This window comes from Myotis daubentonii, chromosome 8, assembly GCF_963259705.1.
Source record: "Myotis daubentonii chromosome 8, mMyoDau2.1, whole genome shotgun sequence".
Classification (NCBI taxonomy): domain Eukaryota; kingdom Metazoa; phylum Chordata; class Mammalia; order Chiroptera; family Vespertilionidae; genus Myotis; species Myotis daubentonii.
In genome coordinates this window covers 89,281,263-89,302,164 of record NC_081847.1, presented here as the reverse complement: position 1 = coordinate 89,302,164, position 20,902 = coordinate 89,281,263, and the positions used below count along the sequence as shown (strand labels likewise).

At 40.9% G+C, this 20,902-nt stretch overlaps 1 protein-coding gene across 4 annotated transcripts in view; it reads right to left on the bottom strand.

Annotated features, from left to right (window-relative positions):
- Window positions 1–20,902, bottom strand: part of NOL4 (nucleolar protein 4) — a 216,999-nt gene that overhangs the window by 159,030 nt on the left and 37,067 nt on the right. For 2 of the 4 annotated variants that reach the window (XM_059707375.1, XM_059707376.1), the window contains exon 2: window positions 17,065–17,214. In XM_059707375.1, coding sequence (XP_059563358.1) covers window positions 17,065–17,214 — 150 coding nt within the window. Of the gene's footprint in view, window positions 1–16,069; window positions 16,133–17,064; window positions 17,215–20,902 lie in introns of those variants that run through there. The other 2 variants (XM_059707378.1, XM_059707377.1) reach the window with 2 other exon arrangements.

Genomic DNA, 20,902 nt, shown 5'->3' with positions numbered 1-20,902 from the left:
AAAATGGTTCCTTTTCCTTCATCTATAATTTTTCCTCCCGGATCTCTCTAAAATTGAGTCCTAGGCACCCTTCACTGCTGGCTTCTTAGAACATGCCTCAAAATAAAGTAAAAAAGCTTTAAACATTCTTAAATGACGGTCATTAGCATAACTGCATTTCAGGATTAAAGCCACGGGATCAAACCCTGTCCTTTGATCGTGTCCGCATCCCTTGACCGCCTCCTTCAGAGAGAACGCTGAAAGCTTCCATGAGAAGCCCTGTTTGAATGTATAGCCGGGGCTAAGCGCCCCTCTGGCCTCGGCTCTAAAGAAAGGCCCAGTTTCCACAAATGCTCGAGGTGCTAAATCAACCTAAACAGATGCTCATAAACGGTGATAAGCCGCCAGGACGTGTTCTTCCGGGTTGTCCATTCATCGAAGCCCTAACATCCCTCATGCGATAGGAAAAAGCAGCTGCAGGTAAGGCCTAGCAGTAAGGGGAAAATATTTTGATTCAGATACTTGAGATACCATCTACTAATGCCGTAATTAATCACATAAAATGCTTTAATCGTTCATAAATGTCTCTTGCCTTGACCCACTTTTCAAACTGAATCACATCTCTGTTTCTGGGATAGAAAGTGGACTTTGAATACACAACACAGACATTTGTGAGAACATGGGCGAGGAGAACACTTCACTTGAAAATGCATTCTTAGAAAATACTTCTGTATCTGGGGAAGAGGGAGAGCACTTCCCTAGAATTTGTTCATGAACACAGAAGCCATGAATGCATCATGTTAATAACAGGAAGCAAAAAATAACATGAATTGAGAATAGTCTTGCTCCCTCTGAGCTAAGCTCTAGAAAGGCACCTGCCACGTGACCAGCCACATATATTGCTCCTAACAGAACTAAACATACACAGGAAGGGCTAGAACATGGCCACAATGACAGACACACTCATGACCTAAGCATTATTCGTCAGGGAATTTCCTCATTAGAAATGTTATTTTCTACAAATCTAGCCTTGTTTCTTACAGATATATATACTTTTCACTGGGTTTTTGCACCCATTGTTTTAAATAGTGGCTAAAGCAGATTTTATGGTAATGTTTTGAAAAACAGATTGATTGATAAAGAGACAAAATGAACTGCCACTGTTAGACAGTAGAGGGCAAAGCAAAGAGCTATAGAACTCAACTCTGATCTCCCAACTCCTGCTTCGTTTCTCTACATGGAATGGGCCGTGGTGGGCTTACCCAGCAGACAGAGCAAACATGCTCAAGGTCCACGGGAAGCAGGAGCATCGAAATCGATATTTTAAAACTTTATATTTAAAAACCCCAGAGAACCAAAGCATTATCATAGGACAAAGTCGGCTCTTGAGAAACTTTCTTAAACTTGAGTTATGGCTGAAGATGCGTTGTTGCTCTTTAACTTTGAATGAGCTACTGAGGGGTGGGGGGTGAGGGGTGGGGCGCACTGGCACTCCATGGCTTGCTCGTTACCCACCACTTCTAAGGTCCCTCTAATTAATCTGTGTGGTGAACACTGCCATCGTTTTCAGTGAAAATATTAAATTCTTGACCCATTAGGGCTGGAATACATCAGTAATGCAGAAAATACTAAATCCCATATAACATAATTACAAGTAGAAATGATCTCTCCCATCAAAAAATATGGTAATACTTCTACATAAAAACATTGCACTAGAGCATTGGTTCTCAGCCTTCCTAATGCCGCGACCCTTTAATACAGCTCCTCATGTTGTGGTGACCCCCAACCATTAAATTATTTTCGTGGCTACTTCATCACTGTAATTTTGCTACTGTTATGAATTGTCATGTAAATATCTGATATGCAGGATGTATTTTCATTGTTACAAATTGAACATAATTAAAGCATAGTGATCACAAAAACAATATGTAATTATATATGTGTTTTCCGATGGTCTTAGGCGACCCCTGTGGAAGGGTCGTTCGACTCCCAAAGGGGTCGCGACCCACAGGTTGAGAACCATTGCACTAGAGCATCTTTTGATGGACTAGCCAGGGGTGGGCAAACTTTTTGACTCGAGGGCCACAATGGGTTCTTAAACTGGACCGGAGGGCCGGAACAAAAGCATGGACGGAGTGTTTGTGTGAACTAATATAAATTCAAAGTAAACATCATTACATAAAAGGGTACGGTCTTTATTTTTTTTAGTTTTATTCATTTCAAACGGGCCGGATCCGGCCCGCGGGCCGTAGTTTGCCCACGGCTGGACTAGACAATAAAATTGACCTCTGGAGCAACAATAGTGTAACATTAGTCATCTAAAGATAGACTGACCCCTGAAGAAAGTGGAGGATCAAATCCCATAAAGGGCACTGCTATGATATTCCACTTATGGGTTAAAATTTAAATACGTATTTTATATCTATACCTATATATACCTATATCTATATCACCTATATCTATATCTCTATCTGACATATATAGAACACATTTCTGAAAAGTTTACTGACAAATGTCAGAAAAGATGATGGGCATTTACCTTGTCAGTGTCCCTGGCTTTGTGAAGAAAGAACAGCCAGTCCTTTTAAAAACCTTACAAGTACAGAGCCAATCTCTGGCAGGTCTCAAGTGCCACTCACCTTCCTCTCAACACAGCTCAGTTAAGGTAAAAATGGCAGTTATCCAAAAGAAATGGATATAAATAAAAAGTGACTTTTCTCTCTCTTTCCCTTCCTCTCTTTGGAAAATCAATAAAACCATATCCTCAGATGAGGATTAAAAAAGAATTCATTTTTTTAAAAAGTACACAGAAAGTTTTGTGCTGTATCTATAACATATTTTCAAGTGAAGTAATTTCAATAGGAAAAGTCTGAAATTATTTTAAAATGTGAAAATAAAATTCTCAGCCTTAACTATTTCCTGGCCCCTTAGCGACTATAACTCCATGCTTATTCTTACTTCCATATTAAAATGGTTTCTAAAGTAAATAAAAATGAGTAGCAAAGTTTTATCTTCAGAAATAAATCCCCTTTCTTCTTGGATGTGAATACATGAAGTAAGATAAAGTTATAAAAATTAACAGTTAATTAATCAAAACTGTAATAAATGATTGCTTTGCTGTGTGTCTCACAATTACATGAAGAAAGTTTACTTCATTAATTCAAGCCATAAAGTTTTGTAAATTGGGAGCAAAACTGATAACAGAACATTTTAATCCAGGATTATTTGCACTATGTCTCTCTTCCTCACCCCCAAGCAGCCTTCCTGGCTTGTACATAAACCTGAAATTCCCTGGTGCCTGAAATGTTAGAGAACTGACAATTTTCAAAGCTAGGATTCTCATTCATTATACGATCACTATTACTCGCATTGGCCATTTTACACAAAGGGGAATGCTTCTGAAACGTTGTATGTGTGTTTAAAGTTTTCCCTTGAGTGCTTAATGAGTGGATTATATGGGGTAGAATTTGACATGGATTTTATCATTTAACCCTTAAAACAATCCCAGGAATAGATTCTTATCATCTTCATTTAACAAATGAGGAAGCTAAGCTCGAGAGAGATTATGTAATTAGTCAAACAAGTAGAAGGGACAGGACTCACGTGGTAACCTGCCTTCAGAGCTCCCTTTCAATCACTGCATTTTACAGTCCTTCCTGGTCATCCGTATTAAAGAAAAGGGGCGGGAGGAGACTGTCTCATCCATCAAGAGTTGCCATATTAACCTCACAGAATAGGTTGATGACGATAAAATGTTTTAAATGTTCCCTGGTGTGAGATTCTTCAGAAAATGCTCTCACCAGTTGGAGGTGACCCTCGGAATACCAGGGGCAGCCACGTGCTCTGTACCTTGTCTCAGGTGGCGAAGTCCCCCCAAAACAAGTCAGATTCCACGGCAACAGTGCAGAGTCCACCTGGAGGAGATTAAGGGGCCGTCAGTCCTGTCCTAGCAGAACTGACAGCGAGAGCCCGCGATTTCCAACCACGGTGCGACTGAAGGAACACGGGTGTGCCACAAGGATTTTTAAAGCCCGCGACACCTGACTATGTCGTCAGGGGCACTGACCTCAGTTTCCTGAGATCATCAAATAAAAAATGACAACAGCAACACAACAATAGCCACCTGGTGGGAATGGATCAAAATCGTACCTATTATTTTGGTCAGGGCTGCATAAGATGTATTTCTTGGTGTGCCGAGGATTTTAGTAATTAGCTTATGTGTGCCATGAGATGAAAAGAGTTGAAAATCGCTGACGTAGCCTGCGTGTGAAGGCGGACGGCTTCTCATTGTTAGAAGACATTCGCCAGTGGAGCGGTGACTCTTGGTTTAAGATTTGTGCCTAATGCGTGAGCTGAGATAGAGACACCGCCTGACACTGGTGAATCGAGAGCATAAGCAATCACTTCTTAAAGCAAAAACGCTAAAGTGACAAGACTGTCCATGGTACTAAATACCCGTGACGTGGAAGGTCGTGGGCACGCGCTGGATTTCGAGATCAGTTTCCCTGCTCCACGGAGTGACGCGGGCGCACTTTGCTCCACATCAGACACTGAGCTTTAGCGCAAAATGAAATTGGCCTCATCAGAATGTTTTTAAAAATGGCCTTCTCCAGCCGAAACCAGTTTGGCTCAGTGGATAAAGCGTCGGCCTGCGGACTGAAGGGTCCCAGGTTCGATTCCGGTCAAGGGCATGTGCCTGGGTTGCGGGCATATCCCCAGTAGGAGATGTGCATCGATGTTTCTCTCTCATCGATGTTTCTGACTCTCCCTTCCTCTCTGTAGAAAATCAATAAGATATATTTAAAAAAAAAAAGAAAAAAAAATGGCCTTCTCCCCTTCTCCACCTGGGCTTTATAAGATGAATTTAGAGAATAGCAATAACATGTTTGTTTGACTGGAATGATGACATTAAAACCATGTTTTGTGCTAAATTCCACACAACAGCCTCAATGAAAAATTGGTCTGCAGGGCCAAACTTTTGACGTTTTCGCTAATGAACATTCTTGGGATTATGAATAAAGAACAAATCCTATATAATAAAAACCTAGTATGCAAATGGATGGAACAGCGGAACGACTGGTGGAACAACCAGGCGCTATGATGCGCACTGACCACCAGGGGGCAGACGCTCAATGCAGGAGCTGCCCCCAGCCCACAGGCTCCAGGCCAGCCAAGGCAAGTGCCAGTGGGCCCCCACCCCGCATCGCCCCGCCTAATGAGTCACCCCACAGATCAGCCCTGATCGCTGGCCAGGCCTAGGGACCCTACCCATGCATGAATTTTGTGCACTGGGCCTCTAGTTACAAATAATAACCTAGTGGAATGTGTTTAACCTACCATATGGCTTATGATTTTTAAATATTTAATACTGTGATATTCTATCACAAACCACCTGCACTGCACATAACTGGATAATGAGACTAGAAAATTTACTTTTTTAAAATTATTTAAGTTAAAATATTCTTCAACAGAGCCTGTAAATCCAAGTGCTATTAAAGGCCCCAAAAGTCCTGATTCATAAACACAGAGCCCGCCATAGTCCAGGGACGCCCCTGTCTGAGGACGTAAGGCGTGGTCCTGGGCCACATCTCTCATTCAACAAGGATCACTCTGCCTTCATCTGGTTGGCACATTGTATGTCTTTACATACTTTTGAAAGGAAAGCATTATGATACACACACACACACACACACACACACACGCACACACATGCACTCAAATGCACACACGCACTCACACAGCTTGCAAATGCTCTAACATTGGGCCCAAGCATTCTTAGATGTGTTATAAAATTGAAATGTCCAACAAATGGTTTGCTCTATATTTCTATGAGCTCTCTTTACCCATTTCTTGCACAAGGAAACATGAGTAGTGATCGTCTTTTACAGAGGACATTATTAATTTATGGAGGTATGAAACAGTCTTGTAAATGTGAAGACATTTTTCAACTAAACATTTATTTACTCAACAAATAGCAACTGAATGCAAAGGCACTGCAGTATCTCTGAATTCTGCTAGATACGGTTCTACGCCACTAATGTGCCTGGGTATCTCGAATTATTGGAATCACCTATTGGTAATTGTTTGGTTAATTTTGAAGTTTTTCAGGAAAATACTTTTACCCGGAAAATATAAATATAAATACTCTAGTTAAAAGTGCATTCATAGTACTAATAAATTAGACAAAAAGTTGGCCTGTGTAATCAAATATGCATTCACTCTGCACCGTAACAATTTGGCTTCAGAATCCTAACTACTATTTTAGAAAGACTTGTGCTATGTTGAATCTGTCAGACCTATAAACATTTGTTAAATAACCAACTATTACATTTTTGTAAATCCTCACCTGAGGATATTTTTTTTTCCACTGATTTTTAGAGCGTGGAAGGGAGGGAGGGAGGAGGGGGGAGAGAGAGAGAAGCATCGATGTAAGACACACATATCCACTGGTTGCCCCCTGCATGTGCCCTGACCAGAGCCAGGGTTCAAACCCACAACCCAGGTACTGCCCTTGACCGACAACTGAACCCATGACACTGCAGTACAGAGGAGGGGAGGGCTGACTCTCTAACCACTGAGCACACTAACCAGGGCAATTCCTGTTCTTTAATTATGTTGCTAATTCCCAACCCAAACCAGGATGCTGCCAGATTGGCACTTTCACCCCGACTTCGCCACTGCTCCCCTGGCAGAGGTACTCACGCTGTTTGGGTTCCCGTGAACCCTGCAGCATGCATGTTTTGCTCTGACTCTGGTTCCGTTATCATTTACTCCAATTTGCTATTTTCAGTTCCTATCACTATTTCTTCTTCCTTTCTTCTCTGATCCTCTCCCGCATTCAATCTCCACTCCCACTCATCAGCTCCCCTGCCTTACTCAGGAGGGATTTTTAAATAGATTTCAGGTTGCCAGCTAAAATACAGCACATACAATTAAATCTGAATTCCAGGTAAGCATGCAATATTGGGGCTGACATATTAAAAATTATTGTTTATCTGAAATTCAAGTATACCTGGGCATCTCGTATCTTGTTAAATCTGGCCACCTCGCAGTGTGCATTTATCGACGATGAGTGACAATGTGGACCAGAGCCTGAAGAGGACTTAAAACTGGGAACACGTGGGTATGTTAGGAAAATCTAGGACTACGCCAAGAGCAGAAGTGAGAAGCACGGCAGTCTGCAGGGGATTTGAAATCGCAGTGCCCAATTTAAGCAATGTTTTCCAACTTTGTAGACCAACACCACAGGTATGAACATATTTTACATACACATTTATATAAGATTCATTTCTAGTCTCTTCTATTTCACGTTTTAAAAGTGATCATGCCCAGCCGCCATTGCTCAATGGTTAGTGCTGACCTATGAGCCAGGAAGTCACGGTTCCATTCCCGGTCAGGGCACATGCCCGGGTTGTGGGCTCAGTCCCCAGTACGGGGCATACAGGAGGCAGCCAATCAATGATTCTCTCATCATTGAGGTTCCTATCTCTCTCTCCCACTTCCTTCCTCTCTGAAATCAATAAAATCAACATATTTTAAAAAATAAAAATAAAGTGATCACACCCACCACCCCGACTTGACAGCTCGCTAATACGTTATGACAGGCAATGTAAAAGTCACTGGTCGGAAGCAGAGGGAGGCAGCCCGCCAACCCAGACACATTTGCTGTGCGTGGTGTTGAGAGGAGAGGGTGGCTCTGTGGTCAAGTTTAAAATGAAGGCTGGAACATCCAAAGGCGGCGGGAAGCAGGCGGGACTATTTTTAGGCAGCTCTGGCCATGTTTCACGCAGCCACAAGCCATTAGGAAACTCGAGGCAGATGCGTCAGTGCAGGCTGAGCAGGATGGAACGTGAATGTGGAGCAGGGACGGAGGGCAGCATCCTGCGGGGATGGAGAAGTGGTCCCGGGGAGGCAAAAGGCAGACGCTGGGTTTGGGCGAAGGCGCAGGAATCCGCTGTGTGACAAAAGACACCAGAGGAGGACAACAGAGAGGCAACAGCATTCCAGGACACCAGGACATCATGACACATGAGTAGATCAGGTATTGGCAAACAAGAAGTGGAATGTGATTAAGTTCATTATAACTAATCAAATTTTATTGGAAAGTTTTTGCTTCATTGATTTCACTTCAATGCTGTGTTGCTTCCCCCCCCCCCAAAAAAAAAACACCCTTTATTTTCTTTTTTTTCTTATATTAAAGATAAAATAATGGTGAGCATCTTTAATTTGGAGTTGTTTCTTGCAATAATTAATAGTCACCGATTGAGCAAATGAGACAATGTCAAAAAGAGTCCAACTCGAGTTATAGCTTGAAAGTGTGGGTGCTACTTCTGTGTCGCTTCTTGTGTGATGGTAGAATATTTAGCTGTGAAGGAACAGACTGTGGTAGCAGAGAATCCTGAGATTAGAGGAGAAAATGAGCAGATGGGCGCCGAGAAGGGCTTTCGTCAGGCGCTTCCTAATAGTAAAATAGAGAGACTCCATTCATACTGCACGTGAGGGGACTTACTCAGCGGATCCAGTGCGTCTCCCCTCACGTGCGGCATGAGGAGCCACACTGAAATCTGCAGCCACGCCTGGGAAGCGTGGGGAACTGGCTTCTCCATTTTTCCTGAAGCGAGTGTATGGCATGATGCATTTGTATTTTACTGTTCAAGTTCCTTTTCTAAACCCTGCTCGTCAGGGGGAAAGCCACACTTCTTTGAACGAGGTGCCACGAACAGTGTGGCTGCAGCCATTCAAAGCGGAGAGAATCAGCAGCTTCGGGGAGGAAGGTGGGGAAGGTGAGACTTGACTCCAGGGCACAGCTCTGGAGGCAGCAGTGCCCAGAGTCTGAGAGATGACAAGGGTGGGCCCCGGGCGCAGACTTCACTGTCTGGGCTCTGGAACAGCACAACTCCTGGCAGACGATGAGGACATCTTTCCGACATACTAAGGAGAGAAGTGGCCAGGTGGTTTCCTGGGTAAAGTGTCCCTCTACTTGGGGTGTTTACTGTGTTCTAAATGGGGCCTTTGCAAATGGGAAGTGGGTGCATTTTCCCCAGTAACTGGGGCTTGGTTCCCGGAACGTTACACCCAGGGATTAAGGAATGAAATTCCTGGGAGCACCTGGGGCAAAGCCAGCATCTGCCCAGACGCCTGGAGTCCCCCCTGGAGAAATGCGGCTCCAGACCGCTCAGTGGGGCAAAGGTAGGCTTCTGGCTGCTCATATGGAAAATAACACAATAATCAATAAATAAGAATTTAAGGATAAATTCTGTGTTTGGCGTACTCACAACTGTAAATCTACTTTTGCCCCACCCTCTCGAATAATAGAGGAATATGCAAATTAGCCGGGATGCTACAGGAGTACAGGACAGCAGGCGGAGGAGAGCTACAGGAGGGCGGGGCAGTGAGCTACGAGCTGCAGAGAGCTACCAGCAGCGGTGGGCAGGGTGGCCAGCTGAGGCACGCGGCAGTGAGCTACTCACGCACAGATTTGTGCGCAGGGCTACTAGTATACAAATAATTATACAACTAAGGGATACACATAACAAAAGATATCATGTTTGCATGTTCTCCCCTGAAGAGAAAAAGCACCCCAAGATAGAAATTTTGGGGGTCTAAATCCCCAGAAGCAGCAGCTAAGTCACCACATCAGTCTCTCTGAGGATCCCCTCCGTTTCCCACACCACGGTCAGGGGGCAGAGCCACATTCAGACACGGTTGGGCTACAGGTGCATTGGAGAGGACATTCCCAGAAAAAAAGAAAGCAAAGGGGGAGGAGCAGAGCAGATAAAAAAATTAAAAAACAGGTAAAGGGCCAGCTGGCGTGGCTCAGTGGCTGAGCTTCAACCTCTGAACCAGAAGGTCAGTTTGATTCCCAGCCCCAGTGTGGATCGTGCAGGAGGCAGCCAATCAATGATTCTCTCTCACTGAAGTTTCTCTCTCTTTCACCCTCTCCCTTCATCTCTGAAATCAATAAAAATATCTTTAAAACATAGATGAAGGGTGGTTTCTTTTTACATACTATGAAATGATTAAGACTGCTACTAATCAAGCTAGTAAATGATCTCAATGCTGGGAAAGTCAGGAATGAAGTCACGGGTGGGTGGCGTCCACAGGTCACGGAGGAGCACAGGTGACACAAAGAGAGAACCTGACTTTTCAATGGCCAGTGATTTTTGAAAAGCTGTTTATAGCATCTGGCCCCCACGAACAACTTCATACAGGTTTGAAGTAGTTATTATGTTCAACACGTTACATATATTATTTCTGAGCTCCAGAACAAACCTACTAATAATCCACGCCGAAGTCATCCCTAATAGGACTTTCCTTTTCAGGACTTAAGTCCTCGTCCAGCTGATGTCACTGGTGCTCTTCCTATTACATCTTATCCCAGTTAATCACATTTCCAGGTGCTTGTACAGGTGCGCACAGGCACGTCCTCGAGGGACTTCAAAAGGTTTTATTGACTTCACCGTCACCGCACCCAGGAGTACCTAAACCTCTGGATCCAAGTGGTACAGGCATTAAATGTCCTGAGTGGTTGTAGAAGCTGCATTGGCTCACTCTCACCACAAGGGTGCACTAAAGTAGCAGTTTATGTCTAGGCTGGACATGAGGAGTTAATGAGGTTTCTCCAAGGTTCATCCCTTTCAGGGAATACACCTATTTACTGGGATATTATTGTTTAGTATGAAAACTAGCAATGACGGGGTTTGTGACGATACGCTGGTTTGGGTGAGCTCTTATGTCTTTTGAGGGTCTCCACGACCACCTTCTAAGTAGACAGCATTTTGCACTGATTCGTGCCCTCCTGTCATAATTCTAACTACGCTATATGAGAAACAAATCGATTTTGATCAATGGCAGTACACCATTCTGTTTTAGGGTTGCTACTTCATACTCTAATCCCCATGCCACTTGTATTTTTCTTTCTGAGATGTTTTAGTCACCTGACTTATCCGTTTGAATAATGTTATTTTAGTTATCAAAACAGTGGGCCCTGGCCAGTGTCACTCAGTGGTTAGTGCTTCGGCCTGAGCACCGAAGGGTCGCAGCATCGACTCCCGGTCAAGGGCAAGCACCTGAGTTGCAGGCTCATCCCCGCCCTGTTGGGGTGGGTGCAGAAGGCAACCAATCGGTGTCTCTCACATGGATGTTTCTCTCTCCCCGCTTCTCCCTTCCCTTCCACTCTCTCTGAAAAATCAATGGGAAAAATATCCTTGGGTGCGCATTTAAAACAAAACAAAACAAAAAAACAATGGGACTATTCTAACGTAAAAGCGGATTGAATATTATGTGTACTATGTTTAAATGTAATGGCTGTCTTCGATATTTAGAAATTGCCTATGTGAAACCTAAATATGTGTGTGGGATACACGGGTATGGGTGTGTATCTGATAAAAATAAACCAATGTGGGGAATTTTTTCCCTGAAGAGCACACAGGACGCACTTGTGTTAAATGATTTGTGTACCTCATTCAGAGCCTCTGAAATGGCTTCAGTCCTCTCACTGCTCACTGTGAATGTGAGCTGTGCAGTGCCGGCCTTTCCAGGCCTGGGCTACAGCTCTCACTCGGTGTCATTATCCCTATTCGTGGTAACTTCTTCACCTGCTGAGCTGGCATCACCAAGGCAGGCCTGACAGCGACGAGGGCTGACTCCTTCGGCAGGTACTTGCTGAGGCCCTACTACGAGACTGGTCTTCTGCTGAGCTGTGTGCTGACACAGTGACATGAAAAACAGACACGTCTCCCACCAGCAGGGGTTGTATGGTATTTTAACATCTACTCTAGCCATAAAAAAAGAAAAGCAAACAAAAGGAACCTCACCAAAGCACCATAAAAGATCTATAATTGTACCATAAGACATATATAAAAGTACTGTGATATATATATATATATGTAATTGAGCAATGTTTTATGCTCATAAACTTTCCAAGATGAACTAGTTATAAAATATACTTCTAAGTCACTGACTTAATGTATAACAGTATCATGGAGCTCAATATTAGAGAATGTCCTTAAACACATTTAAATTTGGAATAATTTTAAGGTTTTATTCTATTTGATCTCCAGAACAGTCATTGATTTAAGCCACCCTAGCTTATAATCGTAAAGTGCAGTGAACAACGCCATCTGCATTAAGAAGGCAGTGCCCGTGTCTGTTTATTTGCTGCACTGTTCGTGCCAACCTGCTACTCACATTGGTTACCATCTCCACTGCGTCCCCAGCACAGTGATGGCCCCACACACATTCTCATTGGTTTTAAGAAAACTGAACTATAACCCTCTCATTTTACATGTCAGCAAACTGTGGCCTAAGCAAAAAAAAAAAAAAAAAAAAAAAAAGTAAAAATAAAGGTTAAATTAATGGTTTGGAACTCATGGATTATAGTTTAGTGCTATTTTTTTTTCACACCAAAATGGCTACAAATTTTGGTCATTTAATCTCCCTATATGTTGACAAGAATTCTGAGAATGTTAACATGACAAGTGAGCAGAAACCAGTGCAAGTTAAAATATCCTACTGAGCAGTAGAGATGATGAACCAATAGGGATTTATTTTTTTAAAAGGACAAAAATGATACTAATATACTTTTAAGGTCAAGTAAATAGAATAAAGTAATAAAATAAAGATTTCCCTTTTTAATTTTCAGACAGGGACATAGAAATTCTGCATGAGATAGTATTTTTCTGTAGTATGTATCTGGAAAGAAATATTCAATAAATATTGAAAACAAATTATTTAAATAGAGCCAGGTTTTAAACTTTTCCGAAAATTTATTTAACAGAATTAACCTGTGGAAAAGTGTAACGAAATCATTAAAACACTCATAAACCTAACCTACAAGAGAACCCCTAACTGGGGTCTCTGCCTGCTTTTATGTTTTTCTTCAGCCCAGGCAAACCTTGGCTAAAAGTTACAGGGTGGACTTCCAGGGATAGTGCCACCTACAGGATGCACATGAAACATGCACAGGTTATTGCCATTAGTATCTCCCAACAGGGGAGTGAGTAGTGTGTGTGTGTGTGTGTGGGGGGGGGGGGGGGGGGGCAGGCAGAGGAAATTATGTCCACAATATAATTAGGGCCGTGGTAGCCCTGTGCTATTGTCCTGCTTGTCCTTCTACCTGGAACTTGAGTAGTGACTGGATAAAGAAGTAACAATATTCAAATGCTAACCAGATGCCAAGCACTTCACACATCTTAACTCATTTATTTTACCACACCACACATACCCTTATCACCCTCTAGACCAGTGGTTCTCAACCTTCCTAATGCCGCAACCCTTTAATACAGTTCCTCATGTGGTGGTGACCCCCAACCATAAAATTATTTTCGTTGCTACTTCATAACTGTAATTTTGCTAGTTATGAATCGTCATGTAAATATCTGATAGGCAGGATGTATTTTCATTGTTACAAATCGAACATAATTAAAGCATAGTGATTAATCACAAAACAACATGTAATTACATATGTGTTTTCCGATGGTCTTAGGCGACCCCTGTGAAAGGGTTGTTCGACCCCCAAAGGGGTTGTGACCCACAGGTTGAGAACTGCTGCTCTAGTCAGAAAGAGAGAAAAAAGCAAATAATTTGCCCAAAGAGACACAGGTAGAAAGTGCTAGACTTGACATTTGAAACTGAGTTGGTCTGGGTTCTAGTCTAGTTTCTTTTAGCTCTAGTGCACACTAGCCACTCGGAATTATAGGAATGTAATTACTGGCAGCTACATATGTGAACAATGCATGTAGGCTTATTGCATCACACTACAAGGGGTGTGTGTGCGTTTACATACATGCACATACATATGCAGACTGTCCTCTCTATGGAAAACACAAACGTTTCCCCTTAGTTCCTGGATTTCCATCAGTTACTCTAGTTTTCTGTTTGTTTTTTCATGAAAGAGCATTGACACTGAATCTTTCAAGGGACCCTGACATAAAACCCTGGAAAGGCAGCTGTGCTGGGCCTGTGGTGGACACAAGCGTTAAGCCCTCCCTCGAGGAGCAGTGCGTTCCCTGAAGGGAGCTCAGGACGCGTTGAGAAGAGGTAGACGGGAAGACAAACAGCATCCACACTGTTTTGTATTATGTTGTATCATTCATTCTGAAGGGACTCTCCAAAGTTTAAGTGCCGGCATTCAATTTTCTGCACAAAAATGCATTTTATTTTCAAATATATATGTATACTAACAATTGAATGATCCACACCTCATCTCCACTCTGTTAAATCCAGAGTTTACTCTCCCGAAAGAAACACATTTCAATGGACCAATCACAGTTAATAAGGAGACAGTGACGAATACAGAGAAAGTACCTAAGACACTAAAATTCAACAATGTCTGAAAATAATAACTATGATAGCCTTCACATATTCCTAAAATGTGTCATTTTATGTGGATTTGTTTTTCAAAGAACTCGTGAGTAATAGAACATATACTTTCCAATTTTATCTACAGCCAAATCAATTTGCAATAAACTTTAAGTTATAGAATGCCTAGATATTTCAAGGAATGATATACTGCAAATAGGTAAAAACAAATAGCATTCAAAGTTAATCTGATATTAAAGAACCACCATTTCCTGCAGAGTGAAAACATAGAAAGATTTGCAAAAAAAGGCAAAGTAAATAAAATGATCACTAAATCTATTGATAATGTTATTAAGACAATCTGAGACGCTTTAATGATTAGTTGTATAAGTATGGTTTCTTGGCCATGTAGGAAAAGGAAGAAAAAAAAGGTCAATAAACATAATCATGCATGCTCTATGAGCTAATGAGTTAGAAGTAGAAAAAAATCTTAAACTTAATGGAACCATTACAATTGCCATAGGTATCTAGCTAATTCTACTAATAACTAGCCAATCCCAGTATTAGTATCGAGAACTCAACTCTGACCCAACACCACTTGATTTCAAACTGCATTTAGTTTTATGCTCCATTACTTGAACACTTATATTAATTTTTAACATTAGACTTAAGTTCACTGCAGAGTCAAGTACACAATTTTGCTGGTATTGCAGCAGGTTTGTTTTTTTTTCTACGATGAGTTATTAGTCCACAAAATGGAAATGTTTCCTATTTAGGATTCTCTATAGAGATACCAGAAGGTAATTGGTTAGGCCAAAAAGAACCTTCATGATATTAGGAAAAGGTTGAAAACACTTTAGATGTGAAAATAAACAATAAATTTGGGAAAGAGAAAGATCATCAAAAAGAATATTCTCAATAGGGATTAGATCATGTTTTAGATGCTGCTTAGACTTTAAAAGTTGATATCCTTACTCCAAATTGCAGAAAATGCCTTTATAATGTTAATGCAAAATAACGTATGTTAAAGCATGCTTACCAATATGCTGAGAGTGTTTAGCATGCAACATGGGAATGGATCAGACTCTCACATTTCATTCCAGAAAACAAAGGTGAGTTATTTGGGTCTGACTCATGTTCCCACTTTAGTTTAAGATCTCGATCTAGTGCATTGGAAAGATTAAATTGTTTTAAATTGCTTTTGGCACCTAATCAGATTTGGCTGCCACCCTCCTACAGACAATGAAACCACTCCTTTCTTGTTAGCTTTTCTTTTAATACAATTAAACTGATGTAGGTCTACCTTACAGAGTCCTATCAAGTTCAGGTAGTTATTTCATGAAAATAGGTTATCATAAGAGTACACAGTTAGTGACATTAGTAGATCAATATACAATTATTTTCCTATGACCATCCAGAGATAAAAACCTGGCTTAGGAGACAGGTGAAATGAGCATGTGCAGAAATATTAGTCGACATAAAAATATCCTAAAGAAGATAGGTCACTGCTATTAGTCATGATAAGAGTACCTCCTGAGATATGTAAGTCAAAAGAAAGTTTATGTGGCAGAATTATGTGAGGAAACTTATAATAGTGCCTGCCCACAAACCATGCAGTTTGCAAACAGCCAAGAAACAAAACCATAGAGAAGGAGAGATAACTACAACATGTATTAGGGGTTATTATTCAACTACACGGGTTCACTATGACCCTGGAAATATAGCAAAAAATAGTTATGGAAAAGAAGCTCTTTCTTATGCTCAGTAGCTAATTTTCAAACATATGTACCTGTATCTGAAACTTTGAGCATTTCACACATTTTTCTGTATCTGAAAAAAAAATGGATCCAGACTGATATTGTGTATCAATAGAGCTGAAAACAGTTAATATAAAGGCAGCCAAAAGCAAAGTTCAATAAGAATTCTAAAAAAGCATATTCTTCTGATTGCTGATAAAGTACCTCTGACGTACATTTCGCTCATATTGGAAAAGAATAACTTACTGTTCCATTTTCCTAGAAAGGATGAAATATCTATATTAAGATGATTTTATAAACTTTTTAATTAAAAAAGCTAGATTAAAGTGTCTAGATCAAACAGTAAGTAATAATTAGACCTTTAGAAATAATATATAACTCCAGCTTGACAATATATATTTCAAAATCTAACAGTTAATTAAAACTTCTTTTCACATAATTTATGATATAAACATTATTTATATATCTCCATTCAAAAATGTCCCAGGGCATTAAATCTATAAAAATAACACATATCTTTTAATAACCTATTCTATAAGAAATGTATACCCTTTGGTACAATGTATTCATATAAGGAGACATTTAAAGAGTACATAAAATTTTCTTATCCATGTGATTATAAGCATTAAAGAGGAACTACCAAAACATATTAATATGATTTGAAGGGGAAGGAGTGTTAAAACTGTAGAGGTAGTACCAATATTCAAAAGTTCCAGCCATATTGTGATGCAGTGAATAAATAACATATTTGACTGGGACTCCCACATATTATGTACATTTAAAGAATACAATATGAGACTCCTAGAGACAGGTTTAAATTATATACAATAGACTTGGTGAACACACGACCAAAACAGAGCCAGCAATATAATTAAATTATAGCTTAGATGTTGGGTGTGACCAGGAGATGGTCTAATTTATGTCGCAGATAGAATAGTTATCCTTCTTTAACCCCGTTTAATGAGCATGCCTAATACCAAATTTCAAAATGCACGCCTTGTCCTTCTGCCACGCCTTCGCAACTTACCGCTTTGTAAGTTCTCTTCTGCCCAGCGTGCTTCCGAATTTGTTCTCCATTTGGCCCTGTCTCCACGTGCATGGAGTAGATGATGTCGAAGAAATCTTCGACCACGGCCACCCGCCGCAGGGACAGCTTCTCGTCCACCCCTACGCCATCCTGAAACAGAAGCAGAACAAGCAGCGCGAAATTAGTAAAAAAAAAAAAAAAAAAAAAAAAAAAGTGTATTTAACACACGGTGAACACAGAAAGTTGCTTCACACACTGAACCAGGGCATGTGAGTAACTTGTAACTCTCTCAGTCACTGCCCTGCACTGGGACACACACCAGGCTCCAGGCCGAAGCAGTTTGCCCTGTGAGGTGAGAGGGACAGGAAAATGGACGTGTTCCCCGTGTTGGGGCAGAATGGGCCAATTCTCACAGTGGCCCCGAGCTCTCTTTTCAGCCTCAGGGGCAGACCCTGCCATTTGGGCCCCAGGCCTTCAGTTCACTCACATATTCACAAACACACAGACAGCGACAACAACACATCTGGTAAAGCAATAATTTGTAAAAATGTGGAGCTGAAATAAATCTTTGATTTTATTGATTATATGTGTGGACCATTGAATACATTCACCCTAATTATATAAAAATAGCACGTTGGTAAACCAAATTATGAACCTTTAATCTGCAGCATTCTTTAATATCTTCTAAAGTGTTTGTTATGAACCATATTTTTTTAAAAAAAAGGGAAACAGCAAAATAACTTGTAAAAATTCAAACAAACAATATTTCTAGGAAAAGAAAGAAAATAGAACAAAGTAGCATAAAGAGAGAAATGAAGGATTTCAACCTAAAATAATACTTCAACCTAAAAAAAAAAAGTGTTTTGAGTGGCAACCCCCCAAAAATGCATTAATTTTATACCAGCATTTCATTTGCACAACTAGAGAAAATGTAATTCCACTTCTTTCCAAGATTGATGATTTACCCAAGAAAACAGTATTGAGGTCCAAGTTTATGCTTCTTCACTGAGAAGATAATTACAAGTGTTTACGGAGCAGATTCATTCTCCTTCAGCACAAACAAGAGTCTGAGTCCCTAGGAGCCCTTGCCTTCGGCACAAAGAGGCCTGGGCAGCGCTGCCGGGCCATATGCTCAGGCTGCACGCGGCGCTGCCCTTGTCAGATGCTGTCTGGCAGGAGTGGCTTCCACCGCCTCCTCCACGCCTGCTCTGCTGCTGCCCTGGAAGCACAAATCACTTTCCCTTTCAAGGTCCCGATTAACCATGCGTCACTGAGGCTGCTTGCTTCCCTGCTTTTCTTCTTAAATATGTTTTTATTGACTTCAGAGAGGACGGGAGAGGGAGAGAGAGAGAGAGAGAGAGAGAGAGAAACATCAATGATGAGAGAGAATCATTGATGGGCTGCCTCCTCCACGCCCCACACTGGGGATCGAGCTTGCACCAGGGCATGTGCCCTGACAGGGAATCGAACCGTGACATCCTGGTTCATGGGTGGACGCTCAACCCCTGGGCCACGCCGACCGGGCACCCCTGCTTTTTCACCATCTCACCGCACTAACATCTATTAACAGCTTATGGAGCAAACAAGGGCAAGGTAAAAAGGAATCTTCTCTCCCTGAAAACAGATTTATTTTTACGTAAATTTAGGGTTCATTTGAAGATTTAGTCAACTGAGCTCTCCCCTTTGGTCATCACTGGGGATAATGCAGTATTTGGCTGTGATTGAGCAGCACAAAGGCATCTTCTCGCGTTTTCCTGTAGCGAACAGACACAATCATTAGCTGAAAGAGTAGTTACACCCGTAGTACTAAGAACCAGAGCGAGGCAAATAAAAAATGAGTTTTAGAGATGCTAATATTCATTGAACACTCAATGATAACAAAATTCATAGGTCAAAAGACATATGGTGTTCATGGCCAATGGCCTATAATACATGAGTATATTTGGATGGAGATGCTAATGAGATAAAAAATAATTTAAAGCCTTTACAGCTAAGAAACCAATCTTGCGAGTCATAATCCCAGGGGGAGTGAGGGGGAGGAGGGAGAGACAATTTTAGGAAAGCTCTGAGAGTAAGAACTGAGCTATGTGCATTTGACAACAAAGTAAAAATTATTGACCTAATTCTAAGGCAAGGAATTAAAGCCTAGAAATAAAGGTTCTTTACTCTAAATTGATCAGAAGAGCCACAGTAGACTTTCTCTGAGAAGTAAATGTGAACATTAATGAATGAGATGTGGAAGTGAGATCTTGTCAAAACTATCACACTTCCCGGAGAATCTAAATGCATTCTGTGCCATGATTTATTGCTATTATTATTATTAATGTGACTGTCTCCTAGAGTCACACTATCAAAGTCTGAATCAGTCTCTTATCCAGTCATCAAATAATTCTACCTTTGAGCTAGCTCTCCAAGCTACTCTCTCCCCTTTTTCGACTGGGCTCCTGACTCATGAACCCAGGAAATGACCTTTGGAACCTCCACCAGAAATCACATATAGTGCATGTGCCAAATCTACTTTGGCTGATGTGTGTGTGGTGTTATGTCTTGTTTTGACTTGGTGAGGAAGAGTGCTTTTATGGGTTAGCATGCTTACAAGGGGCTAAAAAATGTGAGCTGGAACATGTACTGAGTTTCTGCCAACCTTGGCTTACCTTTGGGAACAACATTCTCTTTACCACTTTTCCACTAATTTCTCTCTATTCCAATGTGTCCTCAGATAGTCCAAATAATCTTCCTTGAAAATTATAACTATCTCTGAAACTAATATAATATTAAATGTTAACTGTAATTCAAAAATAAAAACATGGTAACTACATCAACTTAGGATTTATAAATTTGTACTAGACTCTCACACCTCTAAGATACAATTCACACTCCTTAATGTATTATACATTTAAATATTCTTGATCTGATTCCAATTTACTTACCACTACCCACCTTATCTCTTATCATTCCAACACATTCTAATCACAACGAACTCAACTTTCCCTGACATTTTTTATGAAATTTCCATAAAACTTATGACTTCCCCATTGAGTCTAAGCTTTCTGCAGGCAAAAACTGCATCTGTCTTTTTCACTGCTGCATCACAAGAACATAGAATTGTACCAAGCAGAAAATAAATGGGCCATAATTTTTGAGTAGATAAATCAGAAATCAATAAATGAATGTTCTCTGCTTTTCCCCTAGAACAGCGGTTCTCAACCTATGGGTCGCGACCCCTTTGGAGGTCGAACGACCCTTTCACAGGGGTCGCCTAAGACCATCCTGCATATCAGATATTTACATCACGATTCATAACAGTAGCAACATGACAGTTATGAAGTAGCAACGAAAATAATGTTATGGTTGGGTCACAACATGAGGAATTGTATTTAAAGGGCCAGAAGGTTGAGAACCACTGGCCCTAGGATATCTTTCAACTGGCAAATTCCTGTTCAGTCTTCAAAACCCATCTCACATGTCCAGTCTTCCATGAAGCATTCCCTGACTCCTTAAAGCTAAGTTACTCACTTATGTCCCTGTGCTTCTACCTCCCTTTGCTCATTCCAATTTTTAGCATTACATATTTTTTTGTTTATTTTTTATAATGTATACAGCGAAATGCTCAGATCTTAAGTATGTTGTTCAGCCAGTTTAAGTAAATGTATCAAATCACATTTCCATCATCCCAGATAATCCTTTCATATTCTTTCTTAGTCAACTCCTTCAAAGCAATGACTGATGATTTCAACCACTAGGACAGTATTTGCATATTCCAAACGTTTACGTACTGGGATTATAAAGTATGTACTTGTGTACTTCTGTGTCTCACATTTTTCATTTAGTGTAATAA